Source organism: Bombina bombina, chromosome 5 (genome assembly GCF_027579735.1).
Source record: "Bombina bombina isolate aBomBom1 chromosome 5, aBomBom1.pri, whole genome shotgun sequence".
NCBI lineage: Eukaryota > Metazoa > Chordata > Amphibia > Anura > Bombinatoridae > Bombina > Bombina bombina.
This window is the reverse complement of record NC_069503.1, coordinates 373,830,192-373,851,268: the sequence shown is the minus strand read 5'-3', so window position 1 is coordinate 373,851,268 and position 21,077 is coordinate 373,830,192. Positions and strand designations below refer to the sequence as shown.

Genomic DNA, 21,077 nt, shown 5'->3' with positions numbered 1-21,077 from the left:
TATCCCTCCCTCTCTAGTGACTCTTGTGTGGAAAGATCCACATCTTGGGTAGTCATTATCCCATACGTCACTAGCTCATGGACTCTTGCTAATTACATGAAAGAAAACATAATTTATGTAAGAACTTACCTGATAAATTCATTTCTTTCATATTAGCAAGAGTCCATGAGGCCCGCCCTTTTTTTGTGGTGGTTATGATTTTTTTGTATAAAGCACAATTATTCCAATTCCTTATTTTATATGCTTTCGCACTTTTTTCTTATCACCCCACTTCTTGGCTATTCGTTAAACTGAATTGTGGGTGTGGTGAGGGGTGTATTTTATAGGCATTTTAAGGTTTGGGAAACTTTGCCCCTCCTGGTAGGAATGTATATCCCATACGTCACTAGCTCATGGACTCTTGCTAATATGAAAGAAATGAATTTATCAGGTAAGTTCTTACATAAATTATGTTTTTTGGTAATCTTTAGGTATAATATATGTATTATTTAGCAGTTTGGTGTGCAATTCTCTCAAGTCCACAGACAGAGTAGCTTTTTTAACAGTTTCTATACTTTTCATTATTTGGAGGTCTGTTATATTCGTCCCTAGCCTGTTGGTACAAGCAGTAGCTAGTTGTCCTAGTTTTTCATTACTGTTTTTTTCTTGCAAAAGGCGGTAGATGGGTGTTGTGGATCTGATACGCTGCTTGGCCCAATTGACTATACTATCTATTTTTGTTGCATTAGAGTCAATTAACTGAGTGTCTAGGAGGCTTTGTATGTAGTGTTTTGCCTGTAAATAGACACAGTGGTGTTGGCGTGGTATGTCATATTTATCTATTAGGTCTGCAAATGGGATTAGAGTTTTATTATCCAGTGCCATTAAGTGTTGTATTAATCTGATTCCTTTATGATCCCAGATTTTAAACGGTTTGGTAGTGAGTCCTGGTAAGAAGTTGGCATTTCCTCTTAGTAGTAGGTATTTCTCCAACATTGGTGTGTCCGGTCGACGGCGTCATCCATTACTTGTGGGAAATATTCTCCCCCACAGGGAAAGGCAAGGAGAGCACACAGCAAGAGCTGTCCATATAGCTCCCCCTCTGGCTCCGCCCCCCAGTCATTCTCCTTGCCGCTCTGAACAAGTAGCATCTACCACGGGGATGGCGAGGAGTTTGTGGTGTTAGTTGTAGTTTTTTATTCTTCTATCAAGAGTTTGTTATTTTAAAATAGTGCTGGCTTGTACTATTTACTCTATAACAGGAAAGTGATGAAGATTTCTGTTTAAGAGGGCTATGATTTTAGCAGACAGTAACTAAAATCCATTACTGTTATCACGCAGGACTGTTGAAACAAGAGAACTTCAGTTGGGGGTAACAGTTTGCAGACTCATCTGCTTCAGGTATGACTGGTCTCCTTCTAACAACACAGGCTAATGCTAGATGACAGTCATATTTCCGCTCAGGGGAAAAGGTAAGCCATTTTTCTTTCACCTCAGCAAAAAAGATAACAGGCTTCCCCTTTTTGTTTTTTATGCTGGTAGACACTGTTAGGGGCAAAATCGATTGGTTTTTATTACAATATGATACCATTTGAAATATTTTATAAGCTCACATACACTGGGGAACGTTTTTTATTGATCTGGCTTGTTTTAGACACCTAAATCTAGTCAGGAAGGCCCCTTCACTCTAGTGTGCTGAGGGAGGAAGCCTCATTTTGGCACTTCAGCTGCACAGTTGATTTACAAGACAATGCATGCAGATTCATGTGAGAGGGTCCTGTGGTTCAGAAAGTGACTCCAAAAGGCTTTTTTCTGTGAATGGTGACCCCTAAGGAAGGTAAAAAGCTGCAACAAGGCTGTAGCAGGGATTGTAGTGTATAAAAATTGTTAAATCCAACAATTAGCTCCGGTTTGCTTGTTTTAAGAGCTAGAGTTTCCATATTTGCTGTGCAATACTTTCTAAGCATTAAGACACTGGGGTCCAAATTTCAGAAAAATCGGATATTGCCTTCATAGTTTTTTGAACATTCAGAAATAAATGTGTCATTTTATTATTTAAAGAGACAGTAACGTTTTTGTTTAAAATCGTTTTTATTGCATTGTTTGCCTGCCTAAATCTGTTTAACATGTCTGTTCCATCAGATAACCTATGTTCTGTGTGTATAGAGACAAATGTGGTTCCCCCTTCGAGTGTTTGTGATAATTGCGCCATAGCGTCCAAACAAAATCAGGACAGCTCTGTTATTTTTCATAATGTTGCCCAAGATGATTTATCTAATGAAGGTAGTGGGGATAGCTCTACATCCTCTCCTTCTGTGTCTACACCAGCTTTGCCCGCGCAGGTGACACCTAGCGCGCCAGTGCTTATTTCTATGCAACAATTATCAGTAGTAGTGGATAATTCTATAGCAAATCTTTTATCCAAACTGCCAGCTTTTCAGAGAAAGCGTGATTGTTCAGTTTTAAATACAGATTAAAAAGGATGAACAATCAGACGCTGACGATGCCTTATCTATTTTACCCTCGCATCAATCGGAATTGGCTGTAAGGGAAGGGCTGTCTGAGGGTGAAATTTCAGATTCAGGAAAAATTTCTCAACAGGCAGAACCTGATCTAGTGGCATTTAAGTTTAAACTAGAACATCTCCGCGCTTTGCTTAAGGAGGTATTAGCTACTCTGGATGACTGTGATTCCATGGTAGTACCAGAGAAGTTGTGCAAATTGGACAAATTTTTAGAGGTCCCAGTGCACGATGACGCTTTTCCAATACCTAAGAGGGTAGTGAACATAGTGGAAAAGGAGTGGGAGAAGCCAGGTGTACCCTTTGCCCCACCTCCTATATTTAAGAAAATGTTTCCCATAGTAGACCCTAGAAGGGACGCATGGCAAACGGTCCCGAAGGTTGAGGGAGCTGTTTCAACACTAGCGAAGCGCACAACTATTCCTATAGAGGACAGCTGCGCTTTCAAAGATCCTATGGATAAAAAATTGGAAGGATTGCTTAAAAAGATTTTTGTTCAGCAAGGGTTCATCCTTCAACCAGCTACGTGTGTTATTACTGTCACTTCAGCGGCGTCCTTTTGGTTCGAAGAACTAGAAAGGTCGCTCCAGAAAGAGACTTCCTATGAAGAAGTCATGGACAGAATTCACGCATTAAAGTTAGCTAATTCCTTTATATTGGATGCCGCCTTTCAAATAACGAAATTGGCGGCGAAAAACTCAGGTTTTGCTATAGTAGCGCGGAGGGCGCTTTGGCTAAAATCCTGGTCGGCAGATGTGTCGTCCAAGACTAAGTTACTGAATATTCCTTTCAAGGGTAAGACCCTTTTTGGGCCGGAATTGAAGGAAATTATTTCAGACATCACTGGGGGTAAGGGCCATGCCCTCCCACAGGATAGGCCTTTTAAGGCTAAGAACAAGTCTAATTTTCGTTCCTTTCGCAATTTCAGGAACGGACCGGCTAATAACTCCACTGCCGCTTGACAAGAAGGTAACGCGGCCCAGCCCAAACGCGCTTGGAAGCCCATGCAAGGCTGGAACAAGGGTAAACAAACCAAGAAACCTGCTGCTGCTACCAAGACAGCATGAAGGGGTAGCCCCCGATCCGGGACCGGATCTGGTAGGGGGCAGACTATCTCTCTTCGCTCAGGCTTGGGCAAGAGATGTTCTGGATCCCTGGGCACTAGAGATAGTTTCCAAGGGATACCTGTTAGAATTCAAGGGACTTCCTCCAAAGGGAAGGTTCCACCTGTCTCGCTTATCTTCAGACCAGATAAAGAAACAGGCATTCTTACATTGTGTAAGAGACCTATCAAAGATGGGAGTGATAAACCCAGTCCCCTCCGGGAAACAAGGTCTAGGTTTTTACTCAAACCTGTTTGTGGTTCCCAAAAAAGAGGGAACTTTCAGGCCAATTCTGGATTTAAAGATATTAAACAAGTTCCTCAGAGTTCCATACTTCAAGATGGAAACCATTCGGACAATCTTACCGACAATCCAGCAGGGTCAATTTTTGACTACCGTGGATCTAAAGGATGCGTGTCTGCATATCCCAATCCACAAATCTCATCATCAGTTCCTGAGGTTCGCCTTTCTGGACAAACATTACCAGTTTGTGGCTCTTCCATTCGGTTTAGCCACCGCTCCCAGAATTTTCACAAAGGTGCTAGGGTCCCTTCTAGCGGTCCTAAGGCCGAGGGGCATCGCTGTAGCACCTTATCTAGACGACATCCTAATCCAAGCGTCGTCCCTTTCCAAAGCGAGGGCTCATACAGACATTGTGTTGGCCTTTTTCAGATCTCACGGGTGGAAGGTGAACATAGAAAAAGGTTCACTGTCACCGTCCACAAGGGTTCCTTTTCTGGGAACAATAATAGATTCTGTGGAAATGAAGATCTTTCTCACAGAAGTCAGAAAGGCAAAGCTTCTAAAAGCTTGTCGAGTTCTTCATTCTATTCCTCAACCCTCCATAGCTCAATGCATGGAAGTAATAGGACTAATGGTCGCAGCAATGGATGTGGTTCCTTTTGCTCGAATTCATCTAAGACCATTACAGCTATGCATGCTCAATCAGTGGAATGGGGACTATACAGACTTGTCTCCCCAAATTCAAGTAGATCAGGTAACCAGGGACTCACTTCTCTGGTGGTTGACCCAGGATCACCTGTCTCAGGGAATGAGTTTCCGCAGACTGGAGTGGGTCATCGTCACGGCCGACGCCAGCCTCTTGGGGTGGGGCGCGGTCTGGGACTCCCTGAAAGCTCAGGGCCTATGGTCGCGGGAAGAGTCGCTTCTCCCGATAAACATTTTGGAACTAAGAGCTATATTCAATGCGCTCCTGGCTTGGCCTCAGCTAGCGGAAGCCAGGTTCATAAGATTTCAGTCGGACAACATAACGACTGTTGCGTACATCAATCATCAGGGGGGAACAAAGAGTTCCCTAGCGATGAAGGAAGTAACCAAGATAATCCAATGGGCAGAGAATCACTCCTGCCATCTATCTGCTATTCACATCCCAGGAGTAGACAACTGAGAGGCGGACTATTTGAGTCGTCAGACTTTCCATCCGGGGGAGTGGGAACTCCATCCGGAGGTCTTTGCTCAGTTATGGGCAATTATTTGACAGTCAGGGCATTCCAGACATGGATCTAATGGCGTCCCGTCAGAACTTCAAGATACCTTGCTACGGGTCCAGATCCAGGGATCCCAAGGCGACTCTAGTGGATGCATTAGTGGCGCCTTGGTCGTTCAACCTAGCATATGTGTTTCCACCATTTCCTCTCCTTCCCAGGCTCATAGCCAGGATCAAACAGGAGAAGGCCTCGGTGATTCTGATAGCTCTGGTGAATATGTCATCGGCTCCACCATGGAAGCTACCTTTGAGACAGGATCTTCTAGTACAAGGTCCATTCGAACATCCAAATCTAGTTTCTCTGCAGCTGACTGCTTGGAAATTGAACGCTTGATTTTATCTAAGCGTGGGTTTTCAAATTCTGTGATAGATACTCTGGTCCAAGCCAGAAAACCTTTGACTAGAAAGATTTACCATAAAATATGGAAAAGATATATCTGTTGGTGTGAATCCAAAGGATTCTCCTGGAGTAAGATTAAAATTCCAAAGATTCTCTCCTTTCTCCAAGAAGGTTTGGATAAAGGGTTGTCAGCTAGTTCTCTAAAAGGACAGATTTCTGCATTATCCGTCTTGTTGCACAAACGACTGGCAGCTTTGCCAGATGTACAAGCTTTTGTTCAGGCTTTGGTTAGAATCAAGCCTGTTTACAGACCCATGACTCCTCCTTGGAGTCTAAATTTAGTTCTTTCAGTTCTTCAAGGGGTTCCGTTTGAACCTTTACATTCCATAGATATTAAGTTATTATCTTGGAAAGTTCTGTTTTTGGTTGCTATTTCTTCTGCTAGAAGAGTTTCTGAATTATCTGCTTTGCAGTGTAATCCACCATATCTGGTTTTTCATTCAGATAAGGTTGTTTTGCGTACTAAGCCTGGTTTTCTTCCAAAAGTTGTTTCCAACAAGAACATCAACCAGGAAATAGTTGTTCCTTCTTTGTGTCCGAATCCAGTTTCAAAGAAGGAACGTTTATTACACAATTTAGATGTTGTTCGTGCTTTAAAGTTCTATTTAGAAGCAACAAAAGATTTTAGACAAACCTCATCTTTGTTTGTCGTTTACTCTGGTAAGAGGAGAGGTCAAAAAGCTACTGCTACCTCTCTCTCTCTCTCTCTGGCTGAAAAACATTATCCGCTTGGCTTATGAGACTGCCGGACGGCAGCCTCCTGACCGTATCACAGCTCACTCTACTAGGGCTGTGGCTTCCACATGGGCCTACAAGAACGAGGCTTCTGTTGACCAGATATGTAAGGCAGCAACTTGGTCTTCTCTGCACACTTTTGCCAAATTCTACAAATTTGATACTTTTGCTTCTTCGGAGGCTATTTTTGGGAGAAAGGTTTTGCAAGCCGTGGTGCCTTCCGTTTAGGTAACCTGATTTGCTCCCTCCCTTCATCCGTGTCCTAAAGCTTTGGTATTGGTTCCCACAAGTAATGGATGACGCTGTGGACCGGACACACCAATGTTGGAGAAAACAGAATTTAATGTTGGAGAAAACAGAATTTATGCTTACCAGGCCCGCCCTGGTTTTTTTAATCAGGTTGAAAAAATTTTCTTTATACACTACAGTCACCACGGCACCCTGTAGTTTCTCCTTTTTCTCCTAACCGTCGGTCGAATGACTGGGGGGCGGAGCCAGAGGGGGAGCTATATGGACAGCTCTTGCTGTGTGCTCTCCTTGCCTTTCCCTGTGGGGGAGAATATTTCCCACAAGTAATGGATGACGCCGTGGACCGGACACACCGTTGGAGAAAGTAATTTATCAGGTAAGCATAAATTCTGTTTTTGTGGTGTGTGGTGATACTGATAAGCACTTGCATAGTTTTTGCCAGGCTCTTATAGGGCCTGTAAATGGTAGAAGACCTTGTATTTTCGGGTCTAATTTATTCAGTGTTAAGTGAGGGAGGAGAGCTAGTGACCAAGGCTTGATCATCTATTTCTAGGTCTAGAGCTGTGAAAGTTCCTGTATCCAACAACCAATCCATTACATATTTACATTGTGCTGCCCAGTTATACAACTAGATATCTGGGAGGCCAAAGCCACCCTTAGTGGGTGTTGTAGATAATCTATGTAATCCCATTCTATGCTTTTTCCCCTTCCATACAAATTGAGTTATGTTCGAGTTTAGTGTTTGTATGTCACGTTTTGTCAAGGGTTCTGGGATCATCTGAAATAGATATAGCAATTTGGGGAAAATTATCATTTTGATAAGATTTACTCTTGCCGATAAGGCTAATGGGAGTGGGTTCCAGGTTTTAAATAGTGAGTTAATCTCTTTTTTATAAGTGGTTTATAATTTGAGCCGTACTATGAAGCAGTGTGATTTGAAAGTTTAATTCCCAGATATAGGAAAGTATGTTCTATGATCTTGACGTCCAAGTCTCTGATTTTCTTTGTGTGTTGTGTGGTAAGCCAAAGAAGTTCAGACTTGCTTTTATTAATCTGGTATCCTGAGATGGTGCCAAATTTTTCTATAAGAGACATAATTTTAGGGGTGACTTTATCAAAAGCTTTTTTGGCATCTAATAGTAGGATACACACTTCAGACATGTTCCCTAAGTTACCCGCTCCTCGCATCTTCTCATAGTATGAGAGGACAAACTGGAGTTTACGCATGTTGTATACTAATGAGCTATGTTGAACGAATCCCGTTTGATCCGGGTGTATAAGGGACGGTAGTATGAGGGCTAGTCTGTTTGCTAATAATTTAGTAAGGATCTTATAATCAGTATTAAGGAGTGAGATTGGTCAGTATCAGCTGGGGAGTAAGGGGTCTCTATCTGGTTTAGGTATGATGGTTATGGAGGCTTCTGTAAATCTTTGAGATAGTGGAGTGTTTTCTTGCATAATGTGGTTATTTAGACTTACTAGCGTGTCTCCTATTTCTCCCTGAAGTATTTTGTATAGTTCACTTGGCATACCGTCGGGGCCTGGAGCTTTTTCTGTTGGTGAATTTTTAATAACCGTGAGAACTTCCTGTAAAGTTACGTGTGTTTAAAGTGTTAATCTGGTCTTCAGTAAGTTCGGGCATATTTAGGCCTTCCAAAAAATTTTTTTGCCTTGTCTCATCAATAGGGTGGTCATTTATATAGTTTCCTGTAATAATTGCAGAATGCTTTCTGAATGTCTTTATCATTTGTCACTGTTTTGTCTTTGACCGCTATGATTGTGGTTTGCTTTTGTGAGAGCTTGGTGACGTTATCTAGGTATTTACCTGTGCGGTTTTCATGTCTATAAAATTTTGCTTGGGAACGCAACAGGGAGTATAGGGATTTTTGTTTAAGAAAAGAGTCTCGGTTTATCTTAGCTTCTTTGTATTTGAGTCTATTTATAGTGGTAGACTTATGTAGGTATTTGTTGTATGCGTTTTTCATATGTTTTAGAAGTAGGTCTTTGATTTTTTATTTGATTTTTTTCCCAGTCCTGCTGCATAAGTAGTAATTACCCCTCGCAAAACTGCCTTGGCTGTCTCCCAAAAGAGAAGTGGGTCATTAAGATGTTGTGGGTTGGTAGCTAGATATGTTTGCCAGTGTTGCATTAGGTACCTGTGTAGGTTTACATCTTTATACAGATAATTTGGGAATCTCCATTTCACTGTGGATGACGTGTATCTAGCAGTGGAGATTTGGATAGATATAGGAGCATGGTCCAAGAGGGTGATGGGGTCGATTTTAGAGTCCCTAATTCTAGAGCTAAATTTATCTGAGATAAGAAATATGTCTATGCCTGAAAGCGTGTCTTTGGTGGATGTGTCTTGAAGGTCACGCAGTGTCTTGAAGGTGATGAGTGTCGCTATCTTACGTGCTTTTTTCGGATCCTAATGCTTCAGCACAGTGCTTATATTTTCTTTCTGTGTTTTTCTGCCCGTGCGACATTCTGTCGGTCTGTTTATTATAAGTGTCGTAATACTTGAGCATACAGGACTTTGGTATATTCACACTTTACTCAGAAGGGCAGGGTAGTACATGTACTATATATTAATCACGGCGTCTTAGCAAGGGTCAACAGGGACTCAAAGGTGGGTTTGAATCATCTAAATTGCAGCAGCCATGTGGGTAGACGGTTTTCTGCTAATTTTTTATGTGTATATATAGCATGGGTATAGGCCCTGTGGTGGAGAAGGGCTATCCTTCAAGTGGTCTCATACTTCTTATAGTACGCAGGGTGAGATTATCCACTCCCCAGTTGGGATTGAGTATAGGCCTGTGATGTGTATGCGGTTCTTGGCTCTTACCCCCTGCAGACGACTTTACTTCCAGCCGATTTTCATACTCCAAGGTAGTACCTCCTGCTGGCTTTATCCCCTTTCCTTCCCCTCTTTTGCGAGCCCTGGTTGTCAGATGTTGCTTAATTGTGAGCGATTTTTATGCGGCGTGGCATCAATGCTATTGCGGCCTAGTCACTGCCTTTTTTTGGGGGGGGGGTGCGGAGGCGTTGTATACTGCCTCCAGCAATGCAATTTGGTCTCCGCTGCTTGTCTGGTGCGTTACCTCACCTAGGGTTACCTGCTGGGCTAAGTTTGAAACGGCTCTTAGGCGATTTTAGAAGCTTTGATGCAGAGCTCTGTTTTCACGCTGCCTTCCATTAAGCCCGCCCACTGGAAGTCCATCAATATACTTTTTAACAAATTCCCGAAAGTTACATGTAAACTTTGCCTCAGATTGCTGTTTATAATGATTAACTGTGCCAAGCGGTTAATCCCTAAATTTTGAAAAAAAAATAGAAGCGCCTATATTGCTAGACTGGAGGAATATGGTTTATTCTACACTCCTACTGGAGAAATACCATTTTGTAATAACTAAAAAAACTAGATGACTATCTCTCAATGGCTTTCATTTGGAAAGAATACATTTCCACATGGGCAAACCCATTAGACAAATATTGACACGCCACCCTCAGACATCGAAATTCCTATAGTAACGCTAGACATCTTCATTAATACCTTCTTTACCTACATTTTGTACCATCAGATAAACTTCAGATTTGTACTAATGTACCTCTACTTAGTTTTCATCTTACGGTGTGGAGCCTAATTATCTTTTCCTTTTTGTTGTTGTGTTTTACTAGTTTTATGGTACAGACTCTTATTTTCGTTACAATTGTAATCATCCATACTGTATTCTTACTCTTTTGTAATTAATGCTTTTATTAAATTGATGTCTCAAGCTAAATGTGTTCTTTATATATTATAAAATAAGAAATGGACTCTTCCACAGGCTTGATGCTGGCACCTTTGGGACCATGGGAGTAGGCTTGGGATTTGCTATAGCAGCTGCAATGGTAACAAAGGAGCAGAACCCAGAGCAGAAAGTGATATGTGTGGAGGGTGACAGCGCTTTTGGCTTTTCTGGCATGGAAGTGGAAACCATATGCAGGTACCTGTTGGACACATTGCTAAATATTTTTTTAGGTTAAAAGACTAGTGCTGATCAATCTTAGTCCTTGACAAGCAGACATGGGCCGTATTTGAAGGATATTCCTGCATGATCAGTGGTGCATTAGAGGGACAAAAGTGATTTTGAAATGTGCAGCAGTGTTTTGCAAATCCACTTAAAAGCATTTTTTAATATGATTTGATAACTTTACAAAAGTTTTTTTGTTTTGTTTTTTTTTAAATCACAAAATCATGTGGATAACTGAGCTTTACTGCTCTGCATTTCAATTTCACTTTGAGCTCCCTTTAACTACCGGCTCAGGCAGTGAGATTTGTTTAAACAGGAATATGCTTAAAGTGGTGGTAAACTTTACACATTGTAAAATCAGGCCCGTAATCTTAGCAATATTTTAGAGGGACTTTAATTAATCACTTCTAATGAAGATGCTCTGTAACTGTTACTTTTTAATCTAGCTGTGGAATTCTAATACCCTGTGCTCCAGCCGCCCACTTCAAAACTCATATTTCTTTCTAATGACACGATGAGTCCACGGATCATCTAATTACTAATGGGATATATCACTCCTGCCCAGCAGGAGGCGGCAAAGAACACCACAGCAAAGCTGTTAAATATCACCTTCCTTCCCTCCCACCCCAGTCATTCTCTTTGCCTACGTTAGAGCAAGGAAGTGGTAAAGTTAGGTGTTAGAAAAGATTCTTCAAGCAAGATTTTATTATTTTTTGAGTAGTGCAAGCTTGTGCTGCTTTGTCCTAGGGTATAGCCGTAGTCCATATCAGTCTCTTCAGTAGGGCAGTGGTGACTTTAGAGCAATGGGAACTTGTGGGACATAATTCTCACTGCTCCTCCCATGTAATTTATGCTGCCCTAACTCCTAAAGCCTGAATGAAATTACCCAGTCTTTATTTCTTTCCACACGTCTATGTGAGGGAGAGGAACTCTCAAACCTGGTGAGCTACCTTGCTGTCGGGCAGATTTGTGAGGTAAGTGCTGACTTGATTATTTCTGGGGGAAGAAAGAAAACACTCAGAAAGAAAGAAGTGGGCACTTTATTTCAGAACATAACATTATAAAGGGATCAGAGTGAGGGCACTTTATTATAATGGGACTCTTAAACTCTCCCATACTGGAGAGGACTTTTAAACAGCCTTTTTATGCAGGCACTGGGGCTGAGGAGAAAGCGTATGAGGATTGGCTCTGGTGGTTAACTTTTCTTGGTGGTTACACTTGTAAATAGTCGACAGGGAAAGAGTTAGTTGAGAATGCCCACGATGGGCGGAGCTATGTGAGGTGGCAATCTAGGTTGTGCAACCACTTTTATTGCACTTCCGAGTAGGAAACAAACACGGAGGAAGAGATTCCACAGGGTCTGTCTAGAAACGCATGATTCTTTGCAAGCATGCGTTTCTAGGACCGGAGAACGGCTCCATTCCTTTCTGCTGAGTTCCGGATCGTTTTTCTTGTGGGAAATTGAAGCTCTGGTGTAGCAGGTCAGGTAGGCACCTCAGCAAAGAAGCTGAGGTGTAGAGGTGTTCTATTATTGTTATTTAGCTAGTTTATTCACTCTGCAGTCTACAGTAAAAAGTTAAGATTTTTAAATTTAAAGAGACAGTAACGTTTTTTTCAATTTAATTTTTTAGTAAAAAAATTAAGGTTTTTTATTTGATAATTTGATCCATCGTGAGTCAGAATGGACCAAGGGACTTTGCAAAATGTCACTTGTTCTTTGTGTTTTGATGCCAATGTGGAACCACCAATCCCATTCTGTTCCTCATGTATTGAGGACTTTAAATTATTGGGATAGACTTTTTCCTGAGCCAACATTTTCCAAGGCGGATGCTGTTCAGGAGTCTGACAATGTTCAATATATGCCGCAGCTTTCTCCTCAAGCGTCCCAAATTTTACCGCCCACACATGCAGTACCCTGTGCTTCCTCTCTAACTCCTGCTGGAGTTAAGTTGCAAGACATCGCTTCTCTCATGTCTTCTGCAGTTTCTGATGTGTTATCTGCTTTTCCCATGTTGCAGGGAAAGTGTAAGAGGAAAAACAAACATTCAGTAAGCGAGGTTTCTGAGGCAGTTGTTGCTATTTCGAATGCCCCCTCCCAGAAGCCTGATGAGGAGGATACTTCGGTAGCATCTGAAGGTGAATGACAGTGTAATTCCTCTTGCTGATACTGAAGTTGTATCTTTCAGGTTTAAGCTAAAACACCTCCGTCTGTTACTCAAGGAGGTTTTAGCTACATTGGATGACAGCGACACTATGGTCGTAGTTAATCCTAAGAAATCCAGTAAGCTAAATAAATATTTTGATGTACCTTCCTCGGTAGAGGTTTTTCCAGTACAAGACCGAGCTTCTGAGATCATTGCTAAGGAATGGGAGAGACCGGGTATCCCTTTTTCTACATCTCCTATATTTAAAAAGATGCTTCCCATAGCGGACTCTATCAAGGAGGCTTGGCAAACAGTTCCCAAGGTGGAAGGAGCTATTTCCACTTTGGCCAAGAGAGCTACTACCCCCATAGAGGATAGTTGTGCCTTTAAAGATCCTATGGATAAGAAATTAGAGGGGGTACTCAATAAGATGCATGTACACCAAGGTTTACAATGGCAACCTGCTGTGTGCATTGCTACCATCACTAGTGCTGCAGGATATTGGTTTGATGCCTTGTCTGATGCTATCAGGACAGAAACTCCCCTTGATGAGATCCAGGATAGGATAAAAGCCCTTAAGTTGGCTAATTCCTTTATTACTGATGCTTCCCTACAGGTTATCAAACTCGGAGCAAAGATTTCAGGTTTTGAGGTACTATCCTGCAGAGCTTTATGGTTAAAACCTTGGTCTGCGGATGTGTCATCTAAGTCTAAACTTTTAGCGATTCCTTACAAGGGAAAGACCTTGTTTGGACTGGGTTTGACGGAAATAATCTCTGCTATTATGGGAGGAAAGGGTCATCTTCTCCCTTTCGGATAAGAGAAACAAACAAAAGGGATGTCAGAGTAATTTTCGTTCCTTTTGAAATTTCAAGGGAAATTCTTCCTCTTCCAAGCAAGAACAGTCTAAATCTTCCTGGAGACCCAATCAGTCTTTGAATAAGGGAAAGCAATCCAAAAAGCCTGCTATTGAATCAAAAACAGCATGAAGGGCCTGCCCCCGATCTGGGACCGGATCTTGTGGGGGGCATGCTTTCCTTCTTCGCTCAGGCTTGGGTTTGAGATGTGCAGGATCCCTGGGCAGTGGACATAGTGTCCCAGGGATACAACTTAGAGTTCAAGAATTTTCCTCCCAGAGGCAGGTTTCTGCTTTCAAGATTATCTGTAGACCAGACAAAAAGAGAGGCGTTCTTACACTGTGTACGAGACCTCTCCGACCTGGGAGTGATGGTTCCTGTTCTGATGCAGGAACGGGGTCTGGGGTTTTATTCCAATCTGTTTGTGGTTCCCAAAAAGGAGGGAACCTTCAGACCAATTTTAGATTTCAAGAGTCTAAACAAATTCCTCAGAGTACCGTCCTTCAAGATGGAAACTATTTGTTTCCTTCTCCCTTTGGTCCAAGAGGGTCAATTTATGACAACGGTGGATTTAAAGGACGCGTACCTGCATGTTCCCATTCACAGGGATCATCACAAGTTTCTAAGGTTTGCATATCTAGACAAACACTTCCAATTCGTGGCTCTTCCTTTCGGCCTTGCCACAGCGGTGCTCCGATTATGGGGCATTGCAGTGGCGCCCTATTTGGACGACATCCTGGTCCAGGCGCCATGCTTTCAACAAGCAAGGTCCCACACGGAAATGTTATCTTTCCTGCGATCTCACGGATGGAAGGTAAATTTGGAAAAGAGCTCCTTAGTTCCAAATACAAGGGTAACTTTCTTGGGAACAATAATAGATTCCCTATCAATGAAGATTTTTCTGACTCAGTGCATGGAGGTAATCGGGCTGATGGTGGCGGCAATGGACATCATCCCATTCGCTCATTTCCACCTCAGACCTTATACAGCTGGAGCAGGAGACTAGGGATTCTCTTCTTTGGTGGTTGTCTCAGGATCATCTCTCCCAGGGAACCTTCTTTCGCAGACCCTCTTGGGTGATTGTGACAACAGATGCCAGCCTTCTAGGATGGGGAGCAGTCTGGGGCACTCTAAAGGCTCAGGGAACTTGGACTCAGTCAGAGTCTGTTCTGCCCATAAACATTCTGGAGCTGAGAGCAATCCTCAATACTCTTCTGGCCTGGCCCCAGTTAGCCTCGGCCCGGTTCATCAGGTTCCAGTCGGACAACATAACTTCAGTGGCTTACATCAAACATCAGGGAGGAACGCGGAGTTCCTTAGCCATGACAGAGGTAGCCAAGATAATTTGGTGGGCGGGGACCCACAATTGCTTTCTGTCGGCGATCCACATCCCAGGGGTGGACAACTGGGAGGCGGACTTCCTGAGCAGACAGACCTTTCACCCGGGGCAGTAAGAACTCCATCCGGAAGTGTTTTCCAGCCTGATTCTCAAATGGGGTCAGCCGGAATTGGATCTCATGGCATCTCGGCAGAATGCCAAGCTTCTGAGGTACGGATCGATGTCAAAGGGACCCCCAGGCTGTACTGATAGACGCCCTGGCGGTACCTTGGAATTTCAGTCTTGCATACCTATTTCCTCCATTCGCTCTTCTTCCTCGGGTCATTGCTCGAATCAAGCAGGAGAGGGCGTCGGTGATCCTCATTGCAACGGCTTGGCCTCGCAGGATTTGGTATGCAGACCTGGTGGACATGTCATCTCTTCCACCTTGGAGACTTCCGTTGAGGAAGGACCTTCTACTTCAAGTGCCCTTCCTTCATTCAAATCTAGTTTCTCTGAAGCCGACTGCTTGGAGATTGAACGCTTAATTTTATCCAAGCGGGAATTTTCAGAATTGGTCATAGAGACCATGATTCAGGCTCGTAAATCTGTGACTAGAAAGATTTACCACAAGATATGGCGTAAATATCTATATTGGTGTCAATCCAAGGGCTACTCTTGGAGTAGAGTTAGGATTCCTAGAATTCTGTCTTTTCTCCAAGAAGGTTTGGAAAAAAGATTATCGGCAAGTTCCCTAAAGGGTCAAATATCTGCCTTGTCTATTTTGTTACATAAACATCTGGCAGATGTGCAGTCGTTTTGTCAGGCCTTGGTCAGGATCACACCTGTGTTAAAACCAGTTACTCGTCCATGGAGTCTTAATTTAGTTCTTAAGGTGCTTCAAGGTGCTCCGTTTGAGCCTATGCATTCCTTAGATATTAAGTTGTTATCTTGGAAAGTTTTGTTCCTTGTTGCTATTTCTTCTGCTCGTAGAGTTTCAGAGCTCTAGGCATTACAGTATGAGTCACCTTACCTTTATTTTTCATTCGGATAAGGTAGTTTTACGTACAAAGTTAGGGTTTCTCCCTAAAGTAGTTTCTGACCGGAACATTAATCAGGAGATTGCTGTTCCTTCATTGTGTCCTAATCCTTCTTCTCAGAAGGAACGGCTTCTGCACAATTTAGACGTGGTACGTGCTCTAAAGTTTTACTTACAGGCGACTAAGGATTTTTGTCAGTCTTCGGCTTTGTTTGTATTTTTCTCGGGAAAACGTAATGGTCAGAAAGCTACGGCTACTTCTCTTTCTTTTTGGCTGAAGAGTATCATACGTTTTGCTTATGAAACTGCTGGGCAGCATCCTCCAGAGAGAGTTACGGCTCATTCCACGAGGTCTGTTTCTTCCTCATGGGCATTCAAAAATTAAGCTTCTGTGGAACAGATTTGCAGGGCTGCAACTTGGTCCTCTCTTCACACTTTTTCTAAATTCTATAAATTTGACACTTTTGCCTCGGCTGAGGCCGCTTTTGGGAGAAAGGTTCTTCAAGCAGTGTTGCCTTCCGTTTTAAGTTCCCTGTCTTGTCCCTCCCTTATCATCTGTGTACTCTAGCTTGGGTATTGAATCCCATTAGTAATTAGATGATCCGTGGACTCATTGTGTCATTAGAAAGAAAACAAAATTTATGCTTACCTGATAAATTTATTTATTTATTGACACAATGAGTCCACGGCCCGCCCCTGTTTTTTAGACAGGGTGTTAGTATGTTGTAAACTTCAGACACCTCTGCACCTTGTTACTTCCTTTCTCTCCTTTACTTCGGTCGAATGACTGGGGTGGGAGGGAAGGGAGGTGATATTTAACAGCTTTGCTGTGGTGCTCTTTGCCGCTCCTGCTGGGCAGGAGTGATTTATCCCATTAGTAATTAGATGATCCGTGGACTCATCGTGTCAAGAAAGAAAGAAATTTATCAGGTAAGCATAAATTTTGTTTTTTTGTGAGCTAACAGTTTTTACTATTCTCCAGTTAGCACTCTAGCTTTAAAAAAGTACCGTACGTCTAGAGTGCTGATTGGAGAACAGTTCAAACTATTAGCTCAAAAATATGAGTTTTGAAGTGGGTGGCCAGGGTGCATCTTTATTTTAAGTGATCAATTAAAGTCCCTGTAAAATATTGCTTAGATTCCGGACCTGTCATTAAACAATAAATGCAATAACATAATAATGCAGAGTTTAATATCCATTCTTGTTGGTCTTTCTTTTCCCAGATATAACCTGCCTATTATTATCATTGTTGTGAACAACAATGGAATCTATAGTGGATTTGATGAACAGTCTTGGAAAGATATGTTGGAAGCTGGAGATCCTGCTTCTATGTAAGTATAAAAACATTACATATGGTCCAGAAGTTTTATAAAAAAAATGCAAAAATAATTTAATTTTATGCCTGAATTATTCCAACAGTAATTTATTATTATTTTTTTGCCTCCACTGTATCCACAAATCTAAAAACACAATGTGATAACACTACACAAACTCGCACATCTGTACAAAAAAATAAACCGGTTTGGACTAATAGACAAAATGACATTCCACTTAGTCTTGAGAGTGAAAGAAGTTTTAGTTTCTGCTATATATCAGGAAAACCAATTAGTAGAACAAATGAAGAAAGGAAAGCTTTGAAAAACTTAAAGGACCACTCAACGCAGTAGAATTGCATAATTAACAAATGCATAATAAAAAGACAATGATTTTATACCTATTCCTGAATTTCAAATTTATTTTTCTCCAATTTTCCAGCCCCCTGTGTCATTTGGCAGGCATCAGCCAATCACAGACTAGTATACGTATACCCTGTGAGCTTGTGCACATGCTCGGTAGGATCTTGTTCCCCTGAAAGTGTGTATATAAAAATACAGTGCTATTACAGGAAAATTACAATGTCTGCAGATTAGTAATGGATTACATCTGCGCTGCCCAAAGGTAGCTTAATGTGTAAAAAAATGGCTTTTTTTAAAGACCCTATATAGGTAAAATATAATGTTTTAATTAAACTATTTGATTAAAAAAAAATACAAAAATCACTGTGCACAGTGGTAGTAAATAACACAACAAAAAAGTTTCACATTAAAAGAGCATAAATAGCACAGAGCACATACTTATATATACCAATATTAGAGTGTAGCATATGTTTGCAGAGCAAAAGTCCGTTTTTTGTAACAGAGAAGCAGTCTTAATGTTTAGCAGTCTTATTCAGCTGTTAAAAGTTTGTTGGTTAATTGTATGTGAAAGCCTTGTTAAGCAATTGCGTCTTTAGCCAGTATTAGCTGCATTAGTTTGAAGTCATATAGCTGCAGACAATGGGCGAGAGAGAGGACAGGGAAATCTTTTAAAGCATATAAAAAATTCACAATGGCAAGGTGTACATTTATACTTACACCGGAGGCCGTGTGTTATCCTCCTGGGATCGTATCAGGACCTAGGATCAGATGTTTCCCCTCTGGGTCTCTGTAGTGTTAGCAGTTTGTGAAGTGCCGCTCCTGAACTGAGTTAAAATGAACTCCTGCGGCGTCTGTTTCCTGAAAGCTGCAGATGGATCAGTGTCTCACAAATAGGCTCTATCTGTGAGACATTGATCCATCTGCAGCTTTCAGGAAACTTCACAAACTGCTAACACTACAGAGACCCAGAAGGGAAACATACAATTAACCAACAAACTTTTAACAGCTGAATAAGACTGCTAAACATTAAGACTGCTTCTCTGTTACAAAAAAACTGACTTTTGCTCTGCAAACATAAGCTACACTCTAATATTGGTATATATGTCAGATTTTTTCCCCTGTTGTTTGCCATGTGCTGCTGGCAGCCATTTTACTTACCTCTCTTCCTGACTATGGTGCATTGTGGGGGATGCTGCTCATTTCCTACACTTCGTTTTATGGCCAGACTGGTGTGCATCATCCATGTGAGACAGGATGCAGTCTCAGAATTGTGATGTCATCACTTATTATTTAAAGGGCCTCTGTTCAGTATGCTTTGCCTTTGCGTTGTCTCAGACCTGTTTGTGAGAGTTCCTGTGTATTACCTGGCTGCCTGACGTCCTTCCTGGTTCCTGATCCCTGGCTTGTTTCTGACTCTGCTATTTTCCTTGTTCCTGATTCCGGCTCGTCTGACTACTCGCTTTGGCTCCTGACTCGGCTCGTCTGACTACCAGCTCTGGTTTTGACTCCTGGCTTGTTATTTGACTTGTGGAATTTTTATTATTTTTTGCTATTAATAAAGATGTGATTATTTTTGCACTTCTCGTCTCAGTCTGATTCCTGGCACCCTGACAATATGAGTATGTGCTTTGTGCTACTTATGCTCTTTTAATGTGAAACTTTTTTGTTGTGTTATTTACTACCACTGTGCACAGTGATTTTTTTTATATTTTCTTTATTTTTTTTTTATCAAATAGTTTAATTAAAAGATTATATTTTACCTATATAGGGTCTTTAAAAAAAGCCATTTTTTTACACATTAAGCTACCTTTGGGCAGTAATCCATTACTAATCTGCAGACTTTGCATACATTGTAATTTTCCTGTAATAGCACTGTTAAGGTTTTGTGGGGAAACCTACTTTACAGCAGCTTTGTGTACTAGATCTCAGCGCTGGGTTGTCTTTTTTTTCTACTTCCATATAAAAAATACTGTGCAAAATTTGATAATGGCAGTAAATTGGAAAGTGTCCTAAAACTTCACGCTCTTATCTGAATCATAAAAGTTTATTTCCTTCTAATGGCAGTGAGGGTCCACTAAAACATTCATAACCTATGGGAAATACATCACCTGGCCACCAGGAGGAGGCAAAGACACCCCAAACAGAAAATTAAAATATATCCCTTCGATGTCCCCAGTAATTCTTTGCCTTTTTCTACAGGAGAATGACAGAAAGTCTTGCTCTGCTGAATTCTGGAGTTTATGCTCTAAATGGGATGTTTCCCTTCAAGAAAGAGCAGGGGAGTTTGTTAGGGCCATGTAATTCTCTTAGTGACTGTTAGCCTCTGGATGTCACTGGGAAGCTTCCAATGCCTCCTTCCAGTATACTTATGCTGTCCTCCCCAGCAGGCAACCAGTGTTAGTTACACTGCTTTCCTTTATTCCACCGGTCCCTGTCAGGATGGAGATTACTACTGTCAGACCTGGAATTTGTCTGTGTCTGCACCACAGCTGAAAACCTGCCAAAGGAAGACTTCTGATGGGTAAGTCTGGGCCCCCCTGATCCCCTTTAATGGCTTGTTACCTAAAATGTATTTAGCGCAATAGTTAATATGGGGGTACTATGTGCTCTCATATTACAGATCCGGATTACTTTCTCAATGGCTAGTGCCTTTAATAATATCCGGTAGACTGTGCATGGTAATTCCTGCATCATCTTCTCGGTAACAGTGGTCAAAAATCGATGTTTTTGATAATTGTCATGCGGCATCCCAGGGCTACATTTTCCCGCCACAGGGAAATGCAGTTGTTTGGCTCTCACTCTGTTTTCTCTCCAGTGCCGGAGGCCCTAGTAGTAACGTTTTACCGACTAGCTTATTCAGTTGTTCTTTGATCTTGTATAGGATATAATTTCATCTGAGTTCCCACTTCTTGGTGCTTGTCTTACTGCATATTTCTGTACAATAAAATATGCTGTCTTTCTGAATTAGGATTTATTTTTCTAACTCAGTAGTTAGCTATAAATCAAATCACAGAGCTATGACTTTATAATAGTAATTTGCACACATTTTCAGTTTTTTTTCTTTCTGTGTTCTTTGCTGGCATCTAGTGGCCATGATGAAAACAACACCTTGGATATATCTGGCTTATTAGCATTGCAGATGCTTCTTGTACTTATTTATGCTGTGCGTTTATATATGTGCATATATAGGTTTTATTTACCTGACTTCTGCAGTTATGAACTATTAATCTCCCTTATTCCTGAGGAAGAAAATATTTATTTAAGGCGAGAACTTATACATTCCTAATGTTGAATTTTTCTCTTTCTGCAGTAGAAAATAGTACTTATTTATGACATATCCTTGTCCGACCTTTTTGTTGTGATGTCCACAGGGTTTGACTGTTCTATACGCAGTCTTTTTGGTCTACTATGTATATTCTACTTAGCTGATAGTTATCTGGGTTACTATGGTCTAGTGATATATCAACTCTGTCAGTCTTTTAAATCAATCTTATTCTTTATCTGAGAAATGAGAATGTTTATTCTTATTTTCTGCG

General features: G+C 41.5%; 1 protein-coding gene across 1 annotated transcript in view; it reads left to right on the top strand.

Annotated features, from left to right (window-relative positions):
- Positions 1-21,077, top strand: part of HACL1 (2-hydroxyacyl-CoA lyase 1) — a 181,192-nt gene that overhangs the window by 114,718 nt on the left and 45,397 nt on the right. The window contains exons 14-15 of the mRNA XM_053714200.1: positions 10,322-10,480; positions 17,089-17,196. Coding sequence (XP_053570175.1) covers positions 10,322-10,480; positions 17,089-17,196 — 267 coding nt within the window. The remainder of the gene's footprint in view (positions 1-10,321; positions 10,481-17,088; positions 17,197-21,077) is intronic.